Genomic DNA, 20,033 nt, shown 5'->3' with positions numbered 1-20,033 from the left:
GTCATTTCCACGTACGCGCGGAGTAGCTAGCAAACAGGTCCTTTTGGCAAACTTCAGAAGTGACAGTCTCACATTTTCTTTTTTCTTTTTTTTGAAAAACTACATTGACAGTCTCACTAGTGGTTGGGTTATAAAGAGCTCGTAGAGTAGGGGATGAAGGGATGCACAAAGGCACGATGCTGCGCTAGTCAAGATGTAAAACACGTAGTGGTTAATGGTGGTGCCGATGAAACAATAATAGCGAGGCAATATGATATTTGGTCATATATCAAAGGAAGGTTCTGAATAGCCATCTCCCGATAAGAATCGGAAACTCTTCATAATAGCTTTTTAAGTTCAACAAAACGTACCCTAACACGATATGGACACCAATTAAATGACGAATAATAAAGAGAGAAAAATTAAGGGGAAAAAAACTCAGGTCTTATTATACCGCAGGAAGGAGCCAAGGACAGTCAATTTCGGCCCAGCGATGAATAAAAAAAGTCCTTTTGTTGTGCGGCGGCCACCAACGACGCGAATGGATCCGGCCGGACCCAGATCCAAACACCATCAAACACCTGGCCCTTTTCAGCCCACAGCTTCGACGCCGCCATCCTCACGACGCGGTGGGCTGGGCTGCTTCCTTCCAAAGTCTCCTCCCGACGCTTCCGGCTCTCCGTGCCTTTCTTCCTCCTCTCGCGCAGGCGCAGCAGATTCCTTCCACCCGTTCCTTCGGGCGGCCAGACGAATCGAGGAGGGAGGGAGGATGGCCTCCGACGGCCACCCGCCGGAGCCGGGGAAGGAGGAGGTCGCCACCACCGCCTCCGGGCCTGGGGCCCGCGATCTAGATGATCCGCAGTTCATGTGCTGCGTCTGCCTGTGAGTTTGTTGCCTATACGGCGTTCCCTTTCCCCTCTCCCTCCCACGCCTCCCCTGATGTCTGATGGCTGTAGATTGCCTCGACCCTATGTGTGTTGGTGATTGCTCGCGCTCTTAATCTTCCCCTAAATTTTCTGTACCGGCAGTACGCTGGTTGCATTGTTTGTGAGCTTTTGTGTCGATAGTACACCAGAAGGCCATGTTCCACAAAAAATTGTGCACACTAGGCTAGAGCGCGCTGCATTATGTTAAATCATTGTGGGGTTTGATCGTGACATGGCCCAGGGGGCACATTTGCCTCCCCATGCTCTAATCAAATCGGTGAAACGGTTCATATGCAGTGCAGATGTTTACATCTATGCATAACAAATGTGTGTGCAGCTGGCCCGACCAATACCTGTCGCATAATTGTGCATCTGGGAATATCATCCCATTATGCCTGGGTATTTTGAGGAAGGCAGGCGCCTGAATTTTTAGCCAACAGATCAGTGTCACAATTCTCACTCTGGAGCTTTTTCCCCGGCTCAGGTGGCTCTTCGGCACGATTAGGGTTTGAGGTGGGGGTTCGCCGGAGTCTGGTTGGACCTAGAGGGAAGCTAGCTGGCCCGGTTGTGGTGGTGGATGGTGCGTGGGGTAGAGAGGTGGTGGGGGCACTCCCGACCATGGTAACGGAGGACCGGCAATGGGCAGAGTCGGGGCAGGGTGTTGTAGGATCCGACCGCAGGAGCTGCCTGCAATGCGTAAGCATGTGTTTAGTTTAGGGACAAGGTGGGAAGGGTTGGGGACATCCCTGTTAATAGGGATGGTCCCACCTGCCTGTTTAGAATGAGGGATAGGGCAGTGTGGCCCACATGTTAGTGAGGGAGAGGAAGTGGGATGGAGCGATCTGCCATTTTAGCCGGATCAGCTTGTCGTGGATCTTGGGGTATATAAGTGTTACCCCGAACACCCGTGTCCTTTTTTTTTTTTTGTGCTGAGTAAGACGCCCCGCACCCATGTCGGATTCCAAGTGGTATTTGGTGTGTCCCCCAAAAAAATCTGCTGAATCATATACTCGCATCTGAGTCAGACGCGGACACCCAGTGTCCATGCAACATTCTACATTCCCCTTGGGGACTGTCCTATTCCTCATTGATTGAGCATGCATTGGAGGTGAAGCGAGTCAGCGACCTCACTGAGTCTAATGCCTTGTGGAACAACAGATTTATTCCTGAACCGATCATATCACAAATGCAACTAATCAAATAGTGGCTTATGCAAACATAATTAGAATATCTGATGACTCAGCTGTCTGTCTGTTGGGTCATGTGGTGCCAGTGCTGTTTGGGCATCACAACAATATCAATCCCCCACATTGCAAATTTCATATATCTCTAAACAACATGGTAACACTGAATTATGTGTGTGCGTATAAGATACAATCTTTTTTTCTTTTTATTTGTTTTTCTATTCGATTTTGTATTTTGTTTTGGGGCTTCAGTTCTACACAAATGTACAAATGGTCTCATCTTTTTACTCCATCTGTTTGCAGGGATATTCTGTACAAACCAGTTGTTATTTGTAAGATTTCTATTTTGTAAACTTTCACATTAGAACAGCTTCACTATGCCATACATGTCAGAACTCATTTATCATCTACCTTTGCAGCATGTGGCCATATGTCATGTTTCTGGTGTGTCCACAAAGCTATGCATATCTTCCAGGAATCCCATTGTGCTGTGTGTAGGCAGCCCTTTAAACATTTTCCAAGTATCTGCCAGCTCATGCATCACTTGCTTCGAAAGCTTGATCCTGCAGATTACAAAAGAAGGGAAGAAGAAGTACTAGGTGGGCATTCTAAGCCCCAAAACTATTAAACTAATCTATTGTGATATGACATGTAAAATGTGGTTCTACTCTGACTGGAAACTGCATACGTTGTGGTTCTATTTTCATGTAAAATCTTCCAGAATGGATGTTCTCACATATTTATGTCTCCTTATTTCACCTCCTCTTTCCTCCCCGTATAGAGTACACTGTTTTTACTTAGCAAACATTGCATTAACTTTTTAGGAGGTAGTATTAACTTTTTAGGTGCGGGTGGACATGTTGGGTTAGGTTGTTTCATTGCTTTACAGTGATAGGTTTGGAGTCTTGCAGCTTTACCCAGCACATTTTTCCCAGATTTTACTAGTTAGCGCTATCTACACTTTATTTTTAGGAATTAACTCTATGTTCATTTTGGTCTTATGTTTCAGAGGAAGAGAAGCGTATAGAAATGTACTCTCCCCAAATTATCGAGTTTTTAAACTCAAAGAACAATGGTAAGAATTGTGCTTTATAATTACTTATATCTATTTCCATGATATTTGATAAGTTTTAAATATTTATCTCCATTTCCATTACATCTCGTAATCTTAAATATGATTTACCACTTTTTTGGTGAGCAGTTGGAAATGATGCGGACAACAGAAATGAAGACAGTAAAACTAGGCCTCCACAAGAAGTTTCCTTGAATGGCAGCGTTGTGGATGATCATTCAAAGAAAATTAAGTTGGAGGATGTTTCATGCCCTCTATGCAAGGAGATGCTGTATCAACCTGCTGTTCTTAATTGTGGTCATGGTAAATTATAATTTCAGAATAATTTTTTTAAACTTGTTTTGAGGATATGAACTTATTTTGGTTTTGCGATAGTGTATTGTGTATCCTGTTTGCCCTCCTTAACTGAGGAAGCACTCAAATGCGATGTTTGCGGAAGTCTTCACCCTGGATGTTTTCCTAATGTTTGCCTGGACCTTGATCATTTCCTGGAAGAATATTTTCCAGCGGAATATGAATCGAGAGGGCAAAAAGTTCAGTCTAAGAAGGGTCAATGCAATCGTGAAGGATCATCTTCAGGTAAGATTTTTTCGCCAAGCTCTATCTCGCTTTGCATATTATCTCATATAACATGGTAAGATGGCTTATTTGAATCAAATGCCCATCTTTGATGGGCACTGGCTTGCTGTTGGGTATCTCCACTTACAGTAACTTATATGGAGAGAATCGGGAATCCATACCGTGCATGAAATTGAATGATTCCTTCTATCAACTTGATCACAGTTTTAAGCTATTCCTTTGCTAGTCCAACCAACGCCGTGCCATTGGTTAGCCATTATATTCCATATAAGTTGTTTGCCCTTGATTACCCATGCTAATGGATGCCCACCAGTAGTTTTCTTATAATTTTCTCATTTTACTTAAGATGAGTGCCAACGGTCATGCTTAGACCTCAATAGTCTTAAAAAATACGCTTCAGGTTGTAGTTTGTGTAAGGAACTGTTCGTAGCATTGTGGAACCACATGTGGTTCTTAGTCTTAGTTTATGGTGCAATTTCACTTAGTGCTCCTGCAAATTAGTTTATTGTTTCAGTTTTGGTTGGCTTCTAGCAATAATGTGATACAGATACCTGATATGGAAATTTTATATGATATCTTTGGGATGGTTTTCTTGTAGAAAGTTGTTTACAGACCACAGCTAGTCAGTTGCAGTTGCAGGGTCCACTACTACAGGAGGGTGCGGAAGCACCTTCTTCTGATTATAGTAGTGTTGTAGTCAGTGTCTAGGATAACTCTTTCAAGGGGCTGGGTTATTTGAATCACTTTCAAATAGTCTAGATACACGTACGAGATTGGTTAGCATTTTCTTTTTGTTTTTTTAAAATAATAGTTTTTAAAATTAAGGAATGAAGCCCATATTTACTATTTTAATATTTTTCCCTTTTTGGTTGCTAACTTGAGTGTTTTTGTGCTGTTTAGGTACTTCAAGTGCAAAAGGAAGCAGCAGGGCACAACATGATGATGACCTATTAAATATTCACATTGGAGTTGGGTGCGACTCATGTGGGGTATGTATAAGTTGTAAACCTTTTCAAGTAAAACATTAACTCAGAAAACCTGTACCGATAGAGTAGATAGACTGGTTTCTTTCACTTCACAACTGTTCATCTTTTTTAAGAGCTTTAAGTGTATAGCATTCATGCTAGCTATATTGATGTTACTCAGCCAATTAAAAGGACTGTTTGGGTAGATCACTTATTTCTGTGGGAAGGATTGATTCAAATCCTCCAGTTCCGTGACTGTGAGACCAACATTTATTATTCAATGCTGGTAATAAGTTGTACAAGTATAGTTAACATGCTATGTGTGTCCACCAGTAATGTAGTTAGCTTTCAGTTTTCACACCTTCAGCTTAAATATCTGAGTAGCTTCATAACACTTGTTTTGCTACAGAGATAACTAGTTTGTGTCTCCTTGCTTTTTTAGAAGTTTATCAATATTTGTACTTTTTCAGCTGCCAAAAAAAAACAAGCACCTTTACTTTAGCTCCGTAGACTTCTTAGAGGAACCTAGGCATACCACATCAAGTTGGTACTGTAATATCCATCTTCTAGCATTTGACCTTTCCTTGGGCAGAAATCAGAATGCAGTTATAGCTTACATTGATAATATTTTTGTTTCAGTAAGTTGTTCCGTGATGAACCTTATTATCCTCTGCAGTTGTATAACATTGTAGCCTTAATATCGAAGCAGACGACACTGATTCGTAATTTCGTATAATCCATTGAATTATCCTCATCATTTTGCTAAGATGAAACTGCTGAACACCATGCAGGAATATCCGATACATGGTAAGAGGTACAAATGCAAGGACTGCACCGAGTTAATTGGCTTTGACCTTTGCGGAGCGTGCTACGAATCCAGTTTAAAGCTCCCAGGACGCTTCAATCAGCAGCATACCCCTGACCACAGAATGGAACTCGACAATTCAGCACTCTTGGGAAGGGTCCACCAGGACCTGCTGATGATGGAAGGAGGGGTCATTGCCCCTGGGGCGATGGTGCAGATAGTCTTCGAGAACCAAGGAATGGGGGACAATGGTGAAGGTCCGGGAGAGGCGGCCATCCAAGAACCGGTTGATGTTCCTGGTGCGATGCTGCATATAGCCGTCGATGGTCAAGAGATGGAGGACAACGGCCAGGAGGACGATCAGGAGGCCTAGACGCAGAGCAGTTGCGGTGAAAGCTGCTTCTGAGCGTGAAGCCTTTGTTTTTTTTTCTTTGCGAATGTGAAGCCTCCGTTTTATGTTGCTGGGGGCAGGCTGCATGTATGTAATGTGAAATGGAGGGATGGCACAAGCTCAACAATTTCCTGGCTCTCGGGTTACTGCCATCGAATGGCCATATGATTTTATTTTTACTTTTTGCCCCACACCTTCTGTAAATCCGTGCGAGTCTTTGTTTCAAAGGAAACTGGAATAAGGATATGCATAACTACATTGGTAAACCTGTACCGACTTGTTTCTTGTGGAACGAACTGCTTGAACGAAAATAAACTGAATGCAGCGTGTGCCTGCGGTAATATCGTTTTAAAAAGAACTGCGCATCGTGCGGTGATCCTTTCTTTCTCTGCAGCGCGTGCCTTGCGGTAACACGCTTCAGAGTTCGTGAGCCTTACCAGCGGCCGGCGTGGGGAGGCCGGTTGCGGCCGGAGACCACGAGAATTCTGCGGGCGCGGTGCGGTTGGCCTTACCAGCGGCAGCCGGCACCCAGCGGGGCATGCAGGAGGATCGGGCGGGGTGATTTGGCTGGAGGAGGGTTGGCAATGGCAGCTCGCGAGCGGCTGGACATCTTGCGTCTGCTGTGACCGACAACGTGGTGCAGGCAAGTTGGCCGGCCAGGTGGTCAGCCGTGCCATCCGTGGAGGCAACATACCGACATACACATGACACGAGTAATGGCCCTTTTTATGACCGGTGTTCTGCATGCATACGGACACAATTTGAAATAACCTGAAACACAATGGGGATCAATGTGTGGTTTTGTGATCAGGATCTGTTGGCAGCTCAATCATGAGCAGTCATGGCTCATGACAGCAGGACGAATGATCTGAAACAGAGCAGTGGGATCTTTATTTCACTTCACACTCCGTACAAAATCAATCAACGACCTATCCTGGAGGCACAACAAGATCAGTGTACAACAACAACAACAAAAAATGATCTGCAGCTGCAATCTACTACACCGGCCGCAACGTTCATGCTAGCTCTGGCGGTTCTCACCTCGTGATCTTTGGGCGAACACATTCACCACAGACCGATCACGAAAAAAAAAATGCTTACTTCCGTACAAAAAGAAGAAGAGATCATGCGTGAATCCTACGCGACGACGTGCGACGGCCGGAAGCAGCGGGCGATGTGGATGTGAGGCAGGCGGAAGTGGTGGTGGTGCCCGTGCCCGTGCCGGTGCCCCGCCGACGCGGACGCCGAGGCCTCGACCGCCTGCATGAACCGCTCGACGCCGCACGGGACGACGACGGCGCCCTCGTGCTCGAACCCGTACTCCTCCCGGGCCTCCCCGAGCAGCTCACGCATCCGCGGGTGGCCCAGCCGCGCCACGGGCACCGCCACCCGGCGTGGCTCCTCTCCCTCGTCCCCCTCCACCAAGAACGTCGCGCATCCCTTGGTGGCCGCCGCCGTCCGCGCCGGCGAGTCGTGCCGCGACGGGGTACCCGCCAGGAGGTGCCCGCGGGAGCCTTCCTCCGGTTGCTGCCGCTGCCTCTGCGTGGTCCTCATCGTCCTTCTGCCCGGACGCGCGCGCGCTCTCCTTCCGCCGATTCGATCACGAACCCGATCGCTGTTGTCTCGATCTCCGGCGAAGCTGTGGATTGGCGCCGATGACGCTGCTGAATGCTGATGGTTTTATCACTTTGTGCGGAGAGGAGTTGAAGGCGGTGGCCGCGCTGCAGGAGCCGGCGGTTGCGGGCGTACGTGCGCGCTTTCCGTTTGTTTCGTGTCCTTGTCGGTGTCGACTCGCGATCTCTCGCACGGGAGGGAGTGGCCGGTCCGTCGGACTCAGGTTTTCTTTTATTTGTCTAAAAAAAATGAATTCTGTTCTGCCACGTTTCGGTTTCCCCGGATGACATGCGAGGGAAAAAAAATCCTGATACGGTCGATCGTCGGCCTAGCAAAGGCCCATTGACCTGGGGCCCGTTGCCTGTTTAGGGTGTGTTTGGTTGGGCTGTGGTTTTTGAAAAAGCTATTATGAACTGTGGGTCGTGGAAAAACAGCTGTGAGAAAGTAGCTGTGGGAAAAGCAGAAGACATTTGGTGGTTAGAGTAGCTGTGAAACGGTAGGCTGTGTAAGAAATACTCCCTCCGTCCGGGAAAGAATGCAACTATGGGTTGCGTGCCATCAAAAGTAGCTCACGTTTGACCACATTTCTAGTGAATACTATTCATATTTATGACTCCAAATTAATTTATTATAAAAATACATTTCATAATTAACCTAATGCTATTTATTTGATATCATAAGTATTGATACTTTTTTATCTATAATTGATCAAATTTAAGATACAAAACTATGACACTGTGCTAGAATTGCAATCTTTTGCGGACGGAGGGAGTACATGTAATATCCCTAAAGGTCTGTGGGTGTGTTTATATGCAAACTGCTTGTAATAAAGAAATGTGTTCACTAATTCGCGTGTAAATGACTATTTTAAAAAAAAAATAATTTGTAATAATTTGTATCACCGGAAGTTCAAGATTTATAACTTGGTCTATATTTGTAGCTAAATATGTTGCAATTTTCTTCTTTATTTTCTTATGGCAAATATCATCATCCAATTATCAGAGTTATAGAATGGATTGGTGTAGTTATAAGTCGGGTTACAGCCCAATTATCAGGGTTACTATGATCCTATCAGGCTATCAGCTATCAGTCCAATTACTATACATCACTGTACAACTCCTCCGTTGCAAATGCTGAAGCTTACAGCTATTCAGGCAACACTGCTAGATCAATAGTACAAGTATTTTAACGTATCATCTCATAGTATGATGTCTCCACCGATCCACATGACATGAGAACAACACTGCAACTACCGGAACAGCTTCAGAAGATTGGACGCTCCTTCCCACCAAGATGTCTCACAATATATTCTAAGACTCACTGAATTATAAGTATTAATATCATAGGAATGCAAATTTACACAATTCCAAATTGTGAGTTCATTGAAGAAAAACAATTAAACAGAACACGCTTTCAGAAAAGAAAGCTTCCATGAATGTTGGACTTGCATATCACAGTCGCCAAGATGGGCGTGACATAAGGATGCTGATCACGTAACCGAAGACCATTATTGTCTGATAGCAAATGATTCCCTGTGCAAAGAAAGAAAACAGTACCGGAAATTTCCTGTGCAAAGAAAGAAAACAGTATCAGGTGTGATGAGAAATTATCTATCTTGAATTAAGATTTACAACCTGATTAGTTCGGATAAGTGGCTGGAACAATCGGATTGGTCTTGTTTCCCTGAACTGTGCGCGGTCAGCTAATTCACCAGAAGCTAATTCGGGAAAAACAGAGCAAGTTCATCTCGACGGAATCTGGACTGTACCTGGTGACTTGACGCAAGAATGGCAGCGGCCTGCGACGGGCGGGCGCGGCGGACGCTGGCCGGAGGTGGACGGCGGGGTGTGGTGAGGCACGGGGGGCGCAGAGCGGATTCGGCAGGAGCTGGATCGGCGAAGGGGGCGGCGGGCCGGCAACCGGCGTGGGCGGGAGGAGGACCGGCGTGGGCAGGAGGAGGACCGGCGGCTGGGGCCGGAAGGCCGGCGACTGGGAGCGGAGACGGTCCGCCGGGCGGTGCTAGACTGCGGGAGGCGACAGGTTGTTTTTTTTTTGAACGAACGGGCACGAGGCGGTGCCTATTTCATTGATAGAGTAGGAAAAAACAGAGGATGACCCGACAGATCGGGGAGGAAATGAAAAAACAAAAGGAAAAAGGCAAAAAGGGCCAGAAGGCGACAGGTTGTGACGGACAGGAGAAATAGATCGATAAAAAACGAATCGTTACATTTGGCAGTGGGTAATTTTTTACCCTAAAAACGTAGGGGAGATAGTGCTTTTGCATTTGAACTAGATTAAAAGTAGCTTTTGGGTAAAAGCACACAGAGCTTTTTAGCCTTTTGATTGGCTTTTGGCTTTTGCAAAAGCAACAACAGGTTTAAAAGCCCAACCAAACGCACGTAGGGCTGGCTGGCCATCATCTTCTTTCGTCATCTTCTCTGTCGCGGCTCCGCGCCAAAATCAAACCTAGGCTCCGCAACTCGAGTGTAGCGCCGCTAGCTCCGTCCGGCACCGTCGACTTGTAGGAAATATCTTCCAAATTATAGGTTATTTTAACTTTTTCTAGATTCGTAGAGTTTGCTATGCACTTAGATATGCCTCATGTCTAGATGTATAATAATATCTAGAAAAAGGTCCAAATTACTACCCTCAAATATAGCCAAAGTGCAAATAACCCCTTAAAGTATTCTTTGGTTCAATATACCCCTAAACTATGGTATTTAGTTCAATTTACCCCTTCAGATAATTTATCTTTTTTTCTCTCCATATGTAAGTTGAATTTCAATTTAAAATTTTGCAACGTGGCAGTGGACACCACAATATATATAAAAAATATATTATAAATTTTTCATTATTATTTTTTTATAATTTTGTATCCTAAGAATTTATTTATTATTAAATATCATGCCCTATCAAAAATAATAATAATAATTCATGATAAATTTTTCTAACATGTTATAATGTCTTCTATCATCTCCCAAAATTTTAACTTAAAACACCATCTGTGTGCATGAAGGAAAAAAACAAATTATGTTAGGAGATAAATTGAAGCAAATGGTATAGTTTAGAGGTGGGGTGAACCAAGAAACAGTTTAATAGGTTATTCGGACTTTGTGGGGAGTAATTTGGACAAAAAATCAAAACTGTTCCAATTAGCAGTACGGCACTTCCTTGGGTATCGGGGAGGGGAAAAAAAAGAGAAAGCGAGGAGCTTTCCAGTACGGCACTAGTACGTGCAAGAACTCGAGAGACGGTCAGGCGTTGAACAGTGTATACCATACGGTACAGTGCCGCCTCGCGCGTTTAAAAGAAGGCACGATTGAACTGGACACATGTATTTTGTGCCCGCGCATTTTCTCCGATACCAGGAAGGATGCAAACTGCCAACCAACCACACACCATCTGTTTTATATTCCTTGGGAGAGAAGAATACGAAAGGAGGTTCAGCGGTTCCGGGCCTCGGTCAGACCCATATACGGCCAGCCATACCCATACCTTGTCGTCTCAGTCTCAGCTGACACGCTTCCCTCTCCAGCAGCCATCATCCCCGTGACATCACGGATCAGGTGACGCCGCCACCACCCGCTTTGCCGTTGCAGCCGCCCGCGCGGTTCGTTCGTTCGTTCCCGCGAGACGCGGCAGCTAGCCCCGGCCGCATGCAAACCACGCCCGCTCACGCCCGCTCACGCCCCCCGGCACGCCGGAATGCGTGAACGCAATCGGGGCCTCGGGAGCGGAACGTTTTTGTTGTGGCTACGCACTTGCTTGCTACGGAGTACCTGCTAGCTAGCGGCCTGCCGCTACGTTACTCCGCAGGCCGCAGCTAGCCGTGCGTCACCACACGGGGCGGCGCGGACGGACGGGACGTGGACGAAGACGATCCATGACTCCGTCACCGTCGCCGGCCGGCCGGCCGGCTCGACAGCGCAGCTTTGGTTGCAACGTCGGTGCCCTCTAGGGTCGACGCCTGCATGTTTATACAGGGCAGCAATAGCCGCTGCCGTGGCTCGTACAGGAAGATGATGATCGGATTCAGGTTGTTGAGATAACACAGGTAGCTCTAGCGTGTTCGGCTGCCCTTTTCAGCCAACCTATCAGCCGTATTTGCAGCTTATTCTCTCTCCCAAAATACTATTGAATCAGCAGCAAAACATCACAGTAGAACTTGAGATTTACAAATAGCCCGATACTTATCTACTTAACAACCCAACTACCTAAATCCAGTCATCACTGTGCTACGTTACAATTGTTTGTTTCACACACCGGATCGAGGGGGCCGTGGCCTGGCCAGCAGCCGCTGCATTAATTGACCGCTGCGCCCGCCCGCGTGCCGCGTGAGCGCGCCGCGCCGCGCGTCGTCTCGCCTCTCGTATCGTACGCGCTACACGCCGTCGTACACACATGGGGCGGCCGTGAGCACTGCCGGGCTGCCGGGTGCCGGCCGGGGCCTGGGCGCCTGGCTGTGCCGGTGTGGCTGCTGCCTGCTAGCTGTAGGGTAGGGCCGTCGATGACCGGCCGCTGTGCTCGCCAGTCGCCACAGGCGCGCATCAATGCGCGGCGCGCCAGCAGGCCGGCCGGCCTGCGACGGATCGGACGGAATGTGTGGCCTGGGCAGCGCCCGACGGTGGGGCCGCACGTGCCGTGTGCCCGTGTCACGATTCGTCGAGCCAGCCGCTGCCGGAGGGTCCCCCGCCCCCGACGGTGCAGGCTGCGGAGGTCAGCCTCTGGACGCGCGGGGCCACGCGAGCAGGCTGACAACTCACGGCGAGCGAGCGGGACATCTGGGGGTGTTTGAGTCCCTCGTAAAATTTCTATCCCATCGAATATTTAGATCCTAATTACAAAACTAATTATACAAATGGAGACTAATTACAAAATCAATTGCACAGATGGAGACTAATTTGCGAGACGAATCTATTAAACCTAATTAGTTCATGATTTGACAATATGATGCTATAGTAAACATGTGCTAATGATGAATTAATTAGGCTTAATAGATTTATCTCGTGAATTAGCCTCCATCTGTGTAATTAGTTTTATAATTAGTTCATATTTAGTCCTCCTAATTAGCCTTCAAATATTCGATGTGATATGAATTTTAGGAGTTTCTAAAATCAAACACCCCCAGACGTGCGCCACGCCACGTCGCCACGATATGTCTCATGTCTGCCTGGTGCCTGCTCTGAGCGCTGTTATAAAACGCGAGGAGAGGGGGTAGACGGTAGAGAGAGCGCTTGGCGAGGGACGACGCGCAGTACCTGGGCAGCTGGGCTACGTTGGGGGCGGGGTACCTTTGGCTTTGGGTGGCCACAGGAGCAAGAGCAAGGGGCGTCTAGCCATGGCCACCAGGCCGGGCCCTTTGACCGAGTGGCCATGGCAAAGGCTCGGCAACTTCAAGGTGCGTACGGCTTCGTCATGCTCCGTTGTTCATACTCTCCTTCGTCTTTGTCTCCTTCCTTGGTTTTGCTTCCTTGAGGTCCGTTAAAGCTCGGAGGAGCGTGGCCGTGCTCCGGCTTTGCTTGTTCTTCGAGGATTCCATTGTGTAGTGCAGTTGGTTTTGGTAGCTCCCATCAAAAATTAAAGTTTGTTTTGGTAGAGAGAGAAAAAGGACCGGATCGGAGCCGGGGGAGGAAAGAAGCTTACGACCCTTTGCGCGTGATAGTCGTAAAGCCTTAGAGCTTCGGCGAGGAGGATATGATGCGTGTGACTTTGTGATCGATACGAGATTCTAGCTACTGATGTTCATCGTCTAAACAATTTTTCGTCCTTTTTTCTATAGAAAATTAAACAAGTACTGTTTTTTTTCTCCCTAGAAGGTGTTGATGTTGTTATTAGCTAGGACGCTGTTGCGATCTACTCCTTGGCATGTTTTGTCACATGCCTGAACAGCAGGTGACATAAAATAAATGTGCATATATACTCCACATAGTTTTTCTGTATCCATTTTCGTCATGCCAACTTGCATGAGCTAGCAGATACGCACTGTGCCGTGCCACTAGTTAATTAAATAATGGGAAATTCAACAAGAAAATAAAATAAAAAGACCTTCTCATCATGATCATTATACTTCCCTCCCAAATCCAATGGCACGCGCGGTGGTCCTCCGTCCTCACGGATCCTCTCGCCATCAAAGCCAAAGCTAGCGATCTCGAGCTGTTCTGAATCCGACGACAGCAGCAATAACACCAGCTGCTGTTTGATGGTCGTTGTCTTATTGATGTAACGATGCCGCCGCCGTGGCGCCCGCGCTCATGCCATGCAGTACGTGGTGATGGCCCCCGTGGTGGTCCACGGCTCGCGGCGGGTGGCCGGCGCCGGCGGCTGGGGCGAGCTCGACCTCGCCTTCGCGCTCATCCTGCCGTCGCTGCTGCTCCGGATGGTCCACAACCAGATCTGGATCAGCGCCGCCCGCTACCAGACGGCGCGCAGCAAGCACCGCATCGTCGACCGCGGCATCGACTTCGACCAGGTCGACCGCGAGCGCGGCTGGTGAGTACACTACCACTAGCTCGGTTCGTCTTCGTCAATCACCATGGCTGGCTAGCTTTTCGATGGATCGGCATATATATAATTACATATATACATATATGCGCAGGGACGACCAGATCATCCTGAACGGGCTGCTGTTCTACGTGGCGTACCTGCTGATCCCGAGCGCGAGGCACATGCCGGCGTGGAGGACCGACGGCGCCGTGGCGATGGCGCTGCTGCACGCCGGGCCCGTGGAGTTCCTCTACTACTGGTTCCACCGCGCGCTGCACCACCACTTCCTCTACTCGCGCTACCACTCGCACCACCACTCCTCCATCGTCACCGAGCCCATCACCTGTAAGTGCATCGTCCACATTGTTGTCTACTTTCACACCGTTTACTAAGAATTCGGGGGGTGTTTGGGAGACATGAGCTAAACTTTAGCCCTGTCACATCGGATGTTCGGATCCTAATTAGAAAAATTGAATATGAGCTAATTACAAAACTAATAGCAGAATCCCTAGGATAAATCACGAGACGAATCTATTGAGCCTAATTACACATCGGATGTTCGGATCCTAATTAGAAGGACTAAATATGAGCTAATTACAAAACTAATAGCAGAACCTCTAGGATAAATCACGAGACGAATCTATAGAGCCTAATTAATCCATCATTAGCGAATGGTTACTGTAGCACCACATTGTCAAATTATGGACTAATTAGGCTTAATAGATTCGTCTCGTGATCTAGCCTATGAGTTGTGTGATTAGTTTTATAATTAGTCTAGATTTAATACTCCTAATTAGTGTCAAACATTCAATGTGACGGGACTAAACCTCCCAAACACCTCCGAAATGTCCACTGCTTAGGCGATGTAGCTAGGGTACGTGAAATGCAAGATTTACCATGGGAGAAAAAGGAAAGGTGAACTGTAGTAGGTGTAAATGCAGATCTGGCCTCTGCTGGGTACGGTTCACTGCTACAGATTTACGGAGTACTCAAGAAAAATCTTGGCCTCTCCATGTCTAGTAGTTCACATGTACAAAGAAAAAAAAATGACCACACGAAATAAAGAGCCTTGCATCCGGAGCATGCATGCACGGAGCGTTTCAGCCATTATTAGGTTTCAGACCGAAAGCCAGAAACGTCCGGTGCCCTGTCACCGTGTCATTCAAAGCTCCCTGATCCATGAACAGTGCGATCCCAACCCCCCTACCATGTAGTCTGAAACGGTACGTGTGGTCTCTGAAGAAGTGCAGGCTCTTTCGAGACTCTGACGCGGCTGCCTGCTCTGCTGCACGCGAGCAGCGCCGTGATGCAGTGGGTCGGACTGGGCCCGCGCCCTGCCCGGCCCGGTCCACCGCTGTTCGTGCATCTGCGCGCAATAAAAACGGCGCATGTGATTGCTGCTGCAGTGGCGTATGTGTATGTTTTCGGCTAGGATTTAAGGCACCCCTTCGGAATATGGACCCAATAATTGGGCCCGAAAAAACACTGGCTCAGGGAAAGCGACCTCTCATGCAGTGTGCAGTGTTTCGGGATGTCACTGTCGAGACTGCTTATTCAGCCGGATTATCAAACACCAAACAGTGTTTTCCTCTCACAATAAATCAGCCGTTTTAGCTTTTCAGCCGGCTTATAAGCTGAAGCGAACAGGCCTATTAGTGCTAAACTTTAACGCGTGGATGTCTCGATTTTGATAAGGGGTGTTTGGAGGGGCTAAACTTTAGTCCTGTCACGTCGGATGTTCGGATACTAATTAGGAGGACTAAACATAAGTTAATTACAAAACTTGCAGAACCCCTAGGCTAAATCGCGAGACGAATATATTAAGCCTAATTAATCCATCATTAGCGAATGGTTATTGTAGCACCACATTATCAAATCATGGACTAATCTTAATAGATTCGTCTCGCGATTTAGCCTAGGGGTTGTGTAATTAGTCTTGTAATTAGTCTATGTTTAATACTCTTAATTAGTGTCCAAACATTCGATGTGACGGGGGCTAAAATTTAGCCCCCCCAAACACCCCCTAATATTAGAGTTAATTATACAACTAATTACAGAACCCTGGATTAATTCACGAGATGAATCTATTAAGGCTAATTAATCCATTATTAGTAAATGATTACTATAGCACCATCAAATCATGGACTAATTAGGCTTAATAGATTCATCTCACGAATTAGACTCCATCTGTGTAATTAGTTTTGTAATTAGACTATGTTTAATACTCCTAAGAGCAACTCCAAAAGGATGCTAATCTTACCCCAATATCCTTTTTAGGGAGAAAAAGATAAAAAACGAACTCCAATAGTCCACCCAAACCTTCCCCAATTTTTTAGCGACGCTAAAAAACAGCCAGCCACCGTGTATATTTTAGCGTTGACGTTCCTCCCCCAATCCTCATTCCCGCACGCCGGCGCGTCCCTTCTGATGGGTCCAATACGATGACATGGCCTGTTTTGAAATATTGGGGGCAATTTATTAGCAGATTGATATATTTTGGGGGGAAATTTTTTTAGGAGAACCTCCAATACATAAGTTTGAGGAAGAATTTTTTAGGGTACTCTTGGAGTTGCTCTTAGTATTAAACATCCGATGTGATAGGTTTAGCACGTGGGAGCTAAACATCCACCGGAACCGGCCATATTGGATCTTACCATTCACCGGTAAATTTGAAACATGTAGAAATTTCGAATACAAAGGTACAGGATAAAAGTTAATCGTCAATACAGACTGACAAGATATGGTCAATACGAGAGGGAGAGGGAGAGGGAGAGAGGGAGGTTATTTTACAGATAACCAAAGTATGTCTGCGTAAGTTGTTTGTTCATACTTACTCCTCCTGTAGTTGTAGCATGCATGTAGGTGGGAAGTTGCTCCTGATCCGCACTAATGCACATACACAATACAGCGGTGATCCATCCCTTTGCTGAACACATCGTCTACTACATCCTGTTCGCCATCCCCATGCTGACGACGATTTACATGGGGAACGGCTCCGTTCTGGGAATCGTGCTCTACATCGCCTACATCGACTTCATGAACAACATGGGTCACTGCAACTTCGAGCTGGTGCCCAAGTGGATGTTCCAAGTCTTCCCTCCTCTCAAGTACCTCATGTACACGCCGTCGTAAGTGCAATTAATCCTGCGACACAAATCAAACAAAACATTAGCAAAACCTGATCTCCTGCATGAAGAAACTAAACCACAACAATAACGATTTTTCTTGCAGGTTCCATTCCCTGCACCACACGCAGTTCCGCACGAACTACTCCCTGTTCATGCCGTTCTACGACTACATCTACAACACTATGGACAAGTCATCTGACCAGCTGTACGAGAGCTCGCTCAAGGGGACAGAGGAAACACCTGACCTCGTTCATCTCACGCACATGACCAACTTGCAATCGGCCTATCATTTGCGGATTGGGTTCGCCTCCATAGCATCCAAACCATCTGACAGCTCTATGTGGTATATGTGGACGCTGTGGCCCTTGGCATGGCTGTCAATGGTGCTTGCATGGGTTTATGGGTCATCTGCGTTTGTGGTTGAGAGAATCAAGCTAAACAAGCTGAAGATGCAAACATGGGCAGTACCAAGATACAACTTCCAGGTAATCCACTTCTCTTCTGCACACGCCTCTTATCTGATGGTTTGCAACCAGCTAATTGTTTTCTTTTATTTGCAGTATGGACTTAACTGGGAAAGAGAATCGATCAACGACTTAATTGAAAAGGCAATACTAGATGCTGATGCAAGAGGTGTTAAAGTTCTCAGTCTAGGATTATTAAACCAGGCAAGCAATTCTTACTTTTAAAACTTTGGTCTAAACTATATGAGTACAAGCTTACCACGGTACTGCATTTTCTTTTACTTTCTGGGTACAGGCGAAACAGCTCAATGGTGGTGGTGAATTATTTAGACAAAAGTATCCGAAATTAAGAGTTCGCCTTGTCGATGGAAGTGGCTTAGCAACCGCCGTGGTGCTCAAAAGCATTCCTCACGATGCAAAGCAAGTTTTTCTTCACGCAGGCCCTTCTAAGATAGCCTATGCCACAGCTTTTGCATTATGTGAGAAGGGCGTCAAGGTATGTTTATATCATCCTGCAAATCTTGTTGTCCTGTATCTACTTCATTATAGTTTCGCTGAAAAATTCTCTGAGACGGTCGCTACATTTGTTTGGACCAGGTGATCATGAATCCAAATAACAAATATGATATGCTTAAGTCACAGATTGCAGATAGCAGAGCAAGCTATTTGAAACACTCCAGCAACCACATGCCTCAGGTAAAAGTTTCGTTAAAAAAATGTGACTTCCTTAGAATTAACACATGCAACCATCCAATTAAAAAAGGAAAGCATTTAACTTAGCCTTTGGCACAAAATGTTAATACAGAATTATAGACTTAAATCATAGTAGAAATAACTTGGTTGGAGCCTATCAAGTAGGACAGGAGCACAATACCTATGTGGATTCTTCTAGTACTAAACAAAGAAAATACTTTTGTCATGGAAATCAATTTATACTGATGGTAATTACTTAAACTGCCGCAGATTTGGCTAGTGGACAACATTGATGACAAAGAACAGAAGATGGCACCAGAAGGAGCTATATTCATTCCTATTTCACAGTTCCCCATCAAGAAAATTCGCAAGGATTGCACTTACTTGAGCACCCCAGCAATGAAGATCCCGGAAACTATGCAGAATGTCCATGCCTGCGAGGTAAGAAAGATAAGTAGTCCTCAAAGAGTTAAAGACTACGGCTATCAGCTTTATCAAATTTGAGCAAATAAAAAATAAATATAATGAATTTCTTCTAAGTATTCCCTGTTTGCTTCATGTTACAGAATTGGCTGCCAAGAAAGGTGATGAGTGCTTGGCGCATTGCTGGAATACTTCACGCTCTCGAAGGATGGACCAAGCACGAGTGTGGGGATGCCATGATGGACGCTGAGAAAGCATGGTCAGCTGCTATAAGGCACGGATTCGTTCCTCTGAATAAAGCTTGAGAGATTTCGAAGCCTGGATTATGTAGCTGGGGGATGTATGCAGCTCTATATGGCACTTGACGATGTTGGGAAACTATGTTTCAGCGTTTAGTAGTTCAAATTCTGCCTGATATAAAGGCCTAACTACGATCTTGTAGAAGATAAGGGAGGGCACAATATGAATGCCAACATTGATTCGGATAGCTTTACTAGTAACTACATATTTGTTATTTGTATGATGCCAGTGTGCGAAGTTAAGAAAAATATCGGTTTGGGTTTTTATGCTTGAGTTTAAAATTATCTGGACGAAGACTTCAGAATTCTCTTGCTGAAAAATGGCTGGGAGTTTTGATACGCAGTCTTGATTCTCTGATGAAAAAGCCGATGTTTCAGGTCAACTTCCAAATGGGTCATCCTCACCCATCCATATCAATTTTGGTGCCCTTTCGTGGCACAGGAAAAATCTGTAAGAAAGCTCCAGTGATCCGCCAAAAGAGGCCATTTCGATGCATCAGCGGGGTAATTTGCCCTGCATGGCTGCATGTGGCGCTTGGAGACGAGTTCCTATTCTTCGCAATTGGGGACTGGGAGAACTAGGGCACGACGCAATCCAGGGAGATTGCCGCGAAGGCCTCGAAACTCGAAAGAGATGCATGGAGGTGGAGGGAGAGGGAATTGCAACGGGTTTGTCGGTTTGATCATGGGAGGCGGGCGCCAGAGATCGCCGGAGATTATCAACTGCCGCCAGACGCTGGAACAGCCGAACAGGCAAAACCCGCAAAAGGGACACAGCCACAAAGGTTGTTCTCGTTATTATAACGAACAAATAATTTGTTTGTTGCAATTCACCGTCGAGCACCAGTGGTCTAGTGGTAGAATAGTACCCTGCCACGGTACAGACCCGGGTTCGATTCCCGGCTGGTGCACATTTTTCTTTTTTGGCCTTCTTGTTGGAGCTGTTCCGAGTTCCTTCGCCGTCGCCGGCTTGACGATTTTTTGCGAACAGACGCCGTCGCCGACCATGGGCGCCATGTTCCGCACGC

General features: G+C 46.4%; 2 protein-coding genes and 1 non-coding gene across 3 annotated transcripts; all 3 read left to right on the top strand.

The window, feature by feature from the left end:
• Positions 1–640: 640 nt before the first annotated feature.
• On the top strand, positions 641–6,167 carry LOC101770194 (E3 ubiquitin-protein ligase PRT1). The gene is made up of 8 exons (XM_004953073.3): positions 641–861; positions 2,393–2,421; positions 2,509–2,688; positions 3,099–3,164; positions 3,291–3,464; positions 3,537–3,740; positions 4,641–4,729; positions 5,497–6,167. Exons 1-8 carry the CDS (start codon positions 749–751, stop codon positions 5,881–5,883), a joined length of 1,242 nt encoding a protein of 413 aa, XP_004953130.1. The 5' UTR covers positions 641–748; the 3' UTR covers positions 5,884–6,167.
• A 6,571-nt stretch (positions 6,168–12,738) lies between these two features.
• On the top strand, positions 12,739–19,272 carry LOC101769789 (protein ECERIFERUM 1). The gene is made up of 10 exons (XM_004953071.4): positions 12,739–12,913; positions 13,778–14,004; positions 14,111–14,343; positions 16,907–17,126; positions 17,230–17,611; positions 17,687–17,794; positions 17,886–18,086; positions 18,188–18,286; positions 18,554–18,724; positions 18,850–19,272. Exons 1-10 carry the CDS (start codon positions 12,854–12,856, stop codon positions 19,009–19,011), a joined length of 1,863 nt encoding a protein of 620 aa, XP_004953128.1. The 5' UTR covers positions 12,739–12,853; the 3' UTR covers positions 19,012–19,272.
• A 573-nt stretch (positions 19,273–19,845) lies between these two features.
• TRNAG-GCC lies at positions 19,846–19,916 on the top strand. The gene has a single exon. It is a non-coding gene; the product is annotated as a tRNA-Gly (tRNA).
• The last annotated feature ends 117 nt before the right edge of the window (positions 19,917–20,033 follow it).

This window comes from Setaria italica, chromosome I (genome assembly GCF_000263155.2).
Source record: "Setaria italica strain Yugu1 chromosome I, Setaria_italica_v2.0, whole genome shotgun sequence".
In the NCBI taxonomy this organism is placed as follows: Eukaryota; Viridiplantae; Streptophyta; class Magnoliopsida; order Poales; family Poaceae; genus Setaria; species Setaria italica.
The sequence above is the reverse complement of the archived record's forward strand: the minus strand, read 5'-3'. Positions and strand labels throughout refer to the sequence as shown.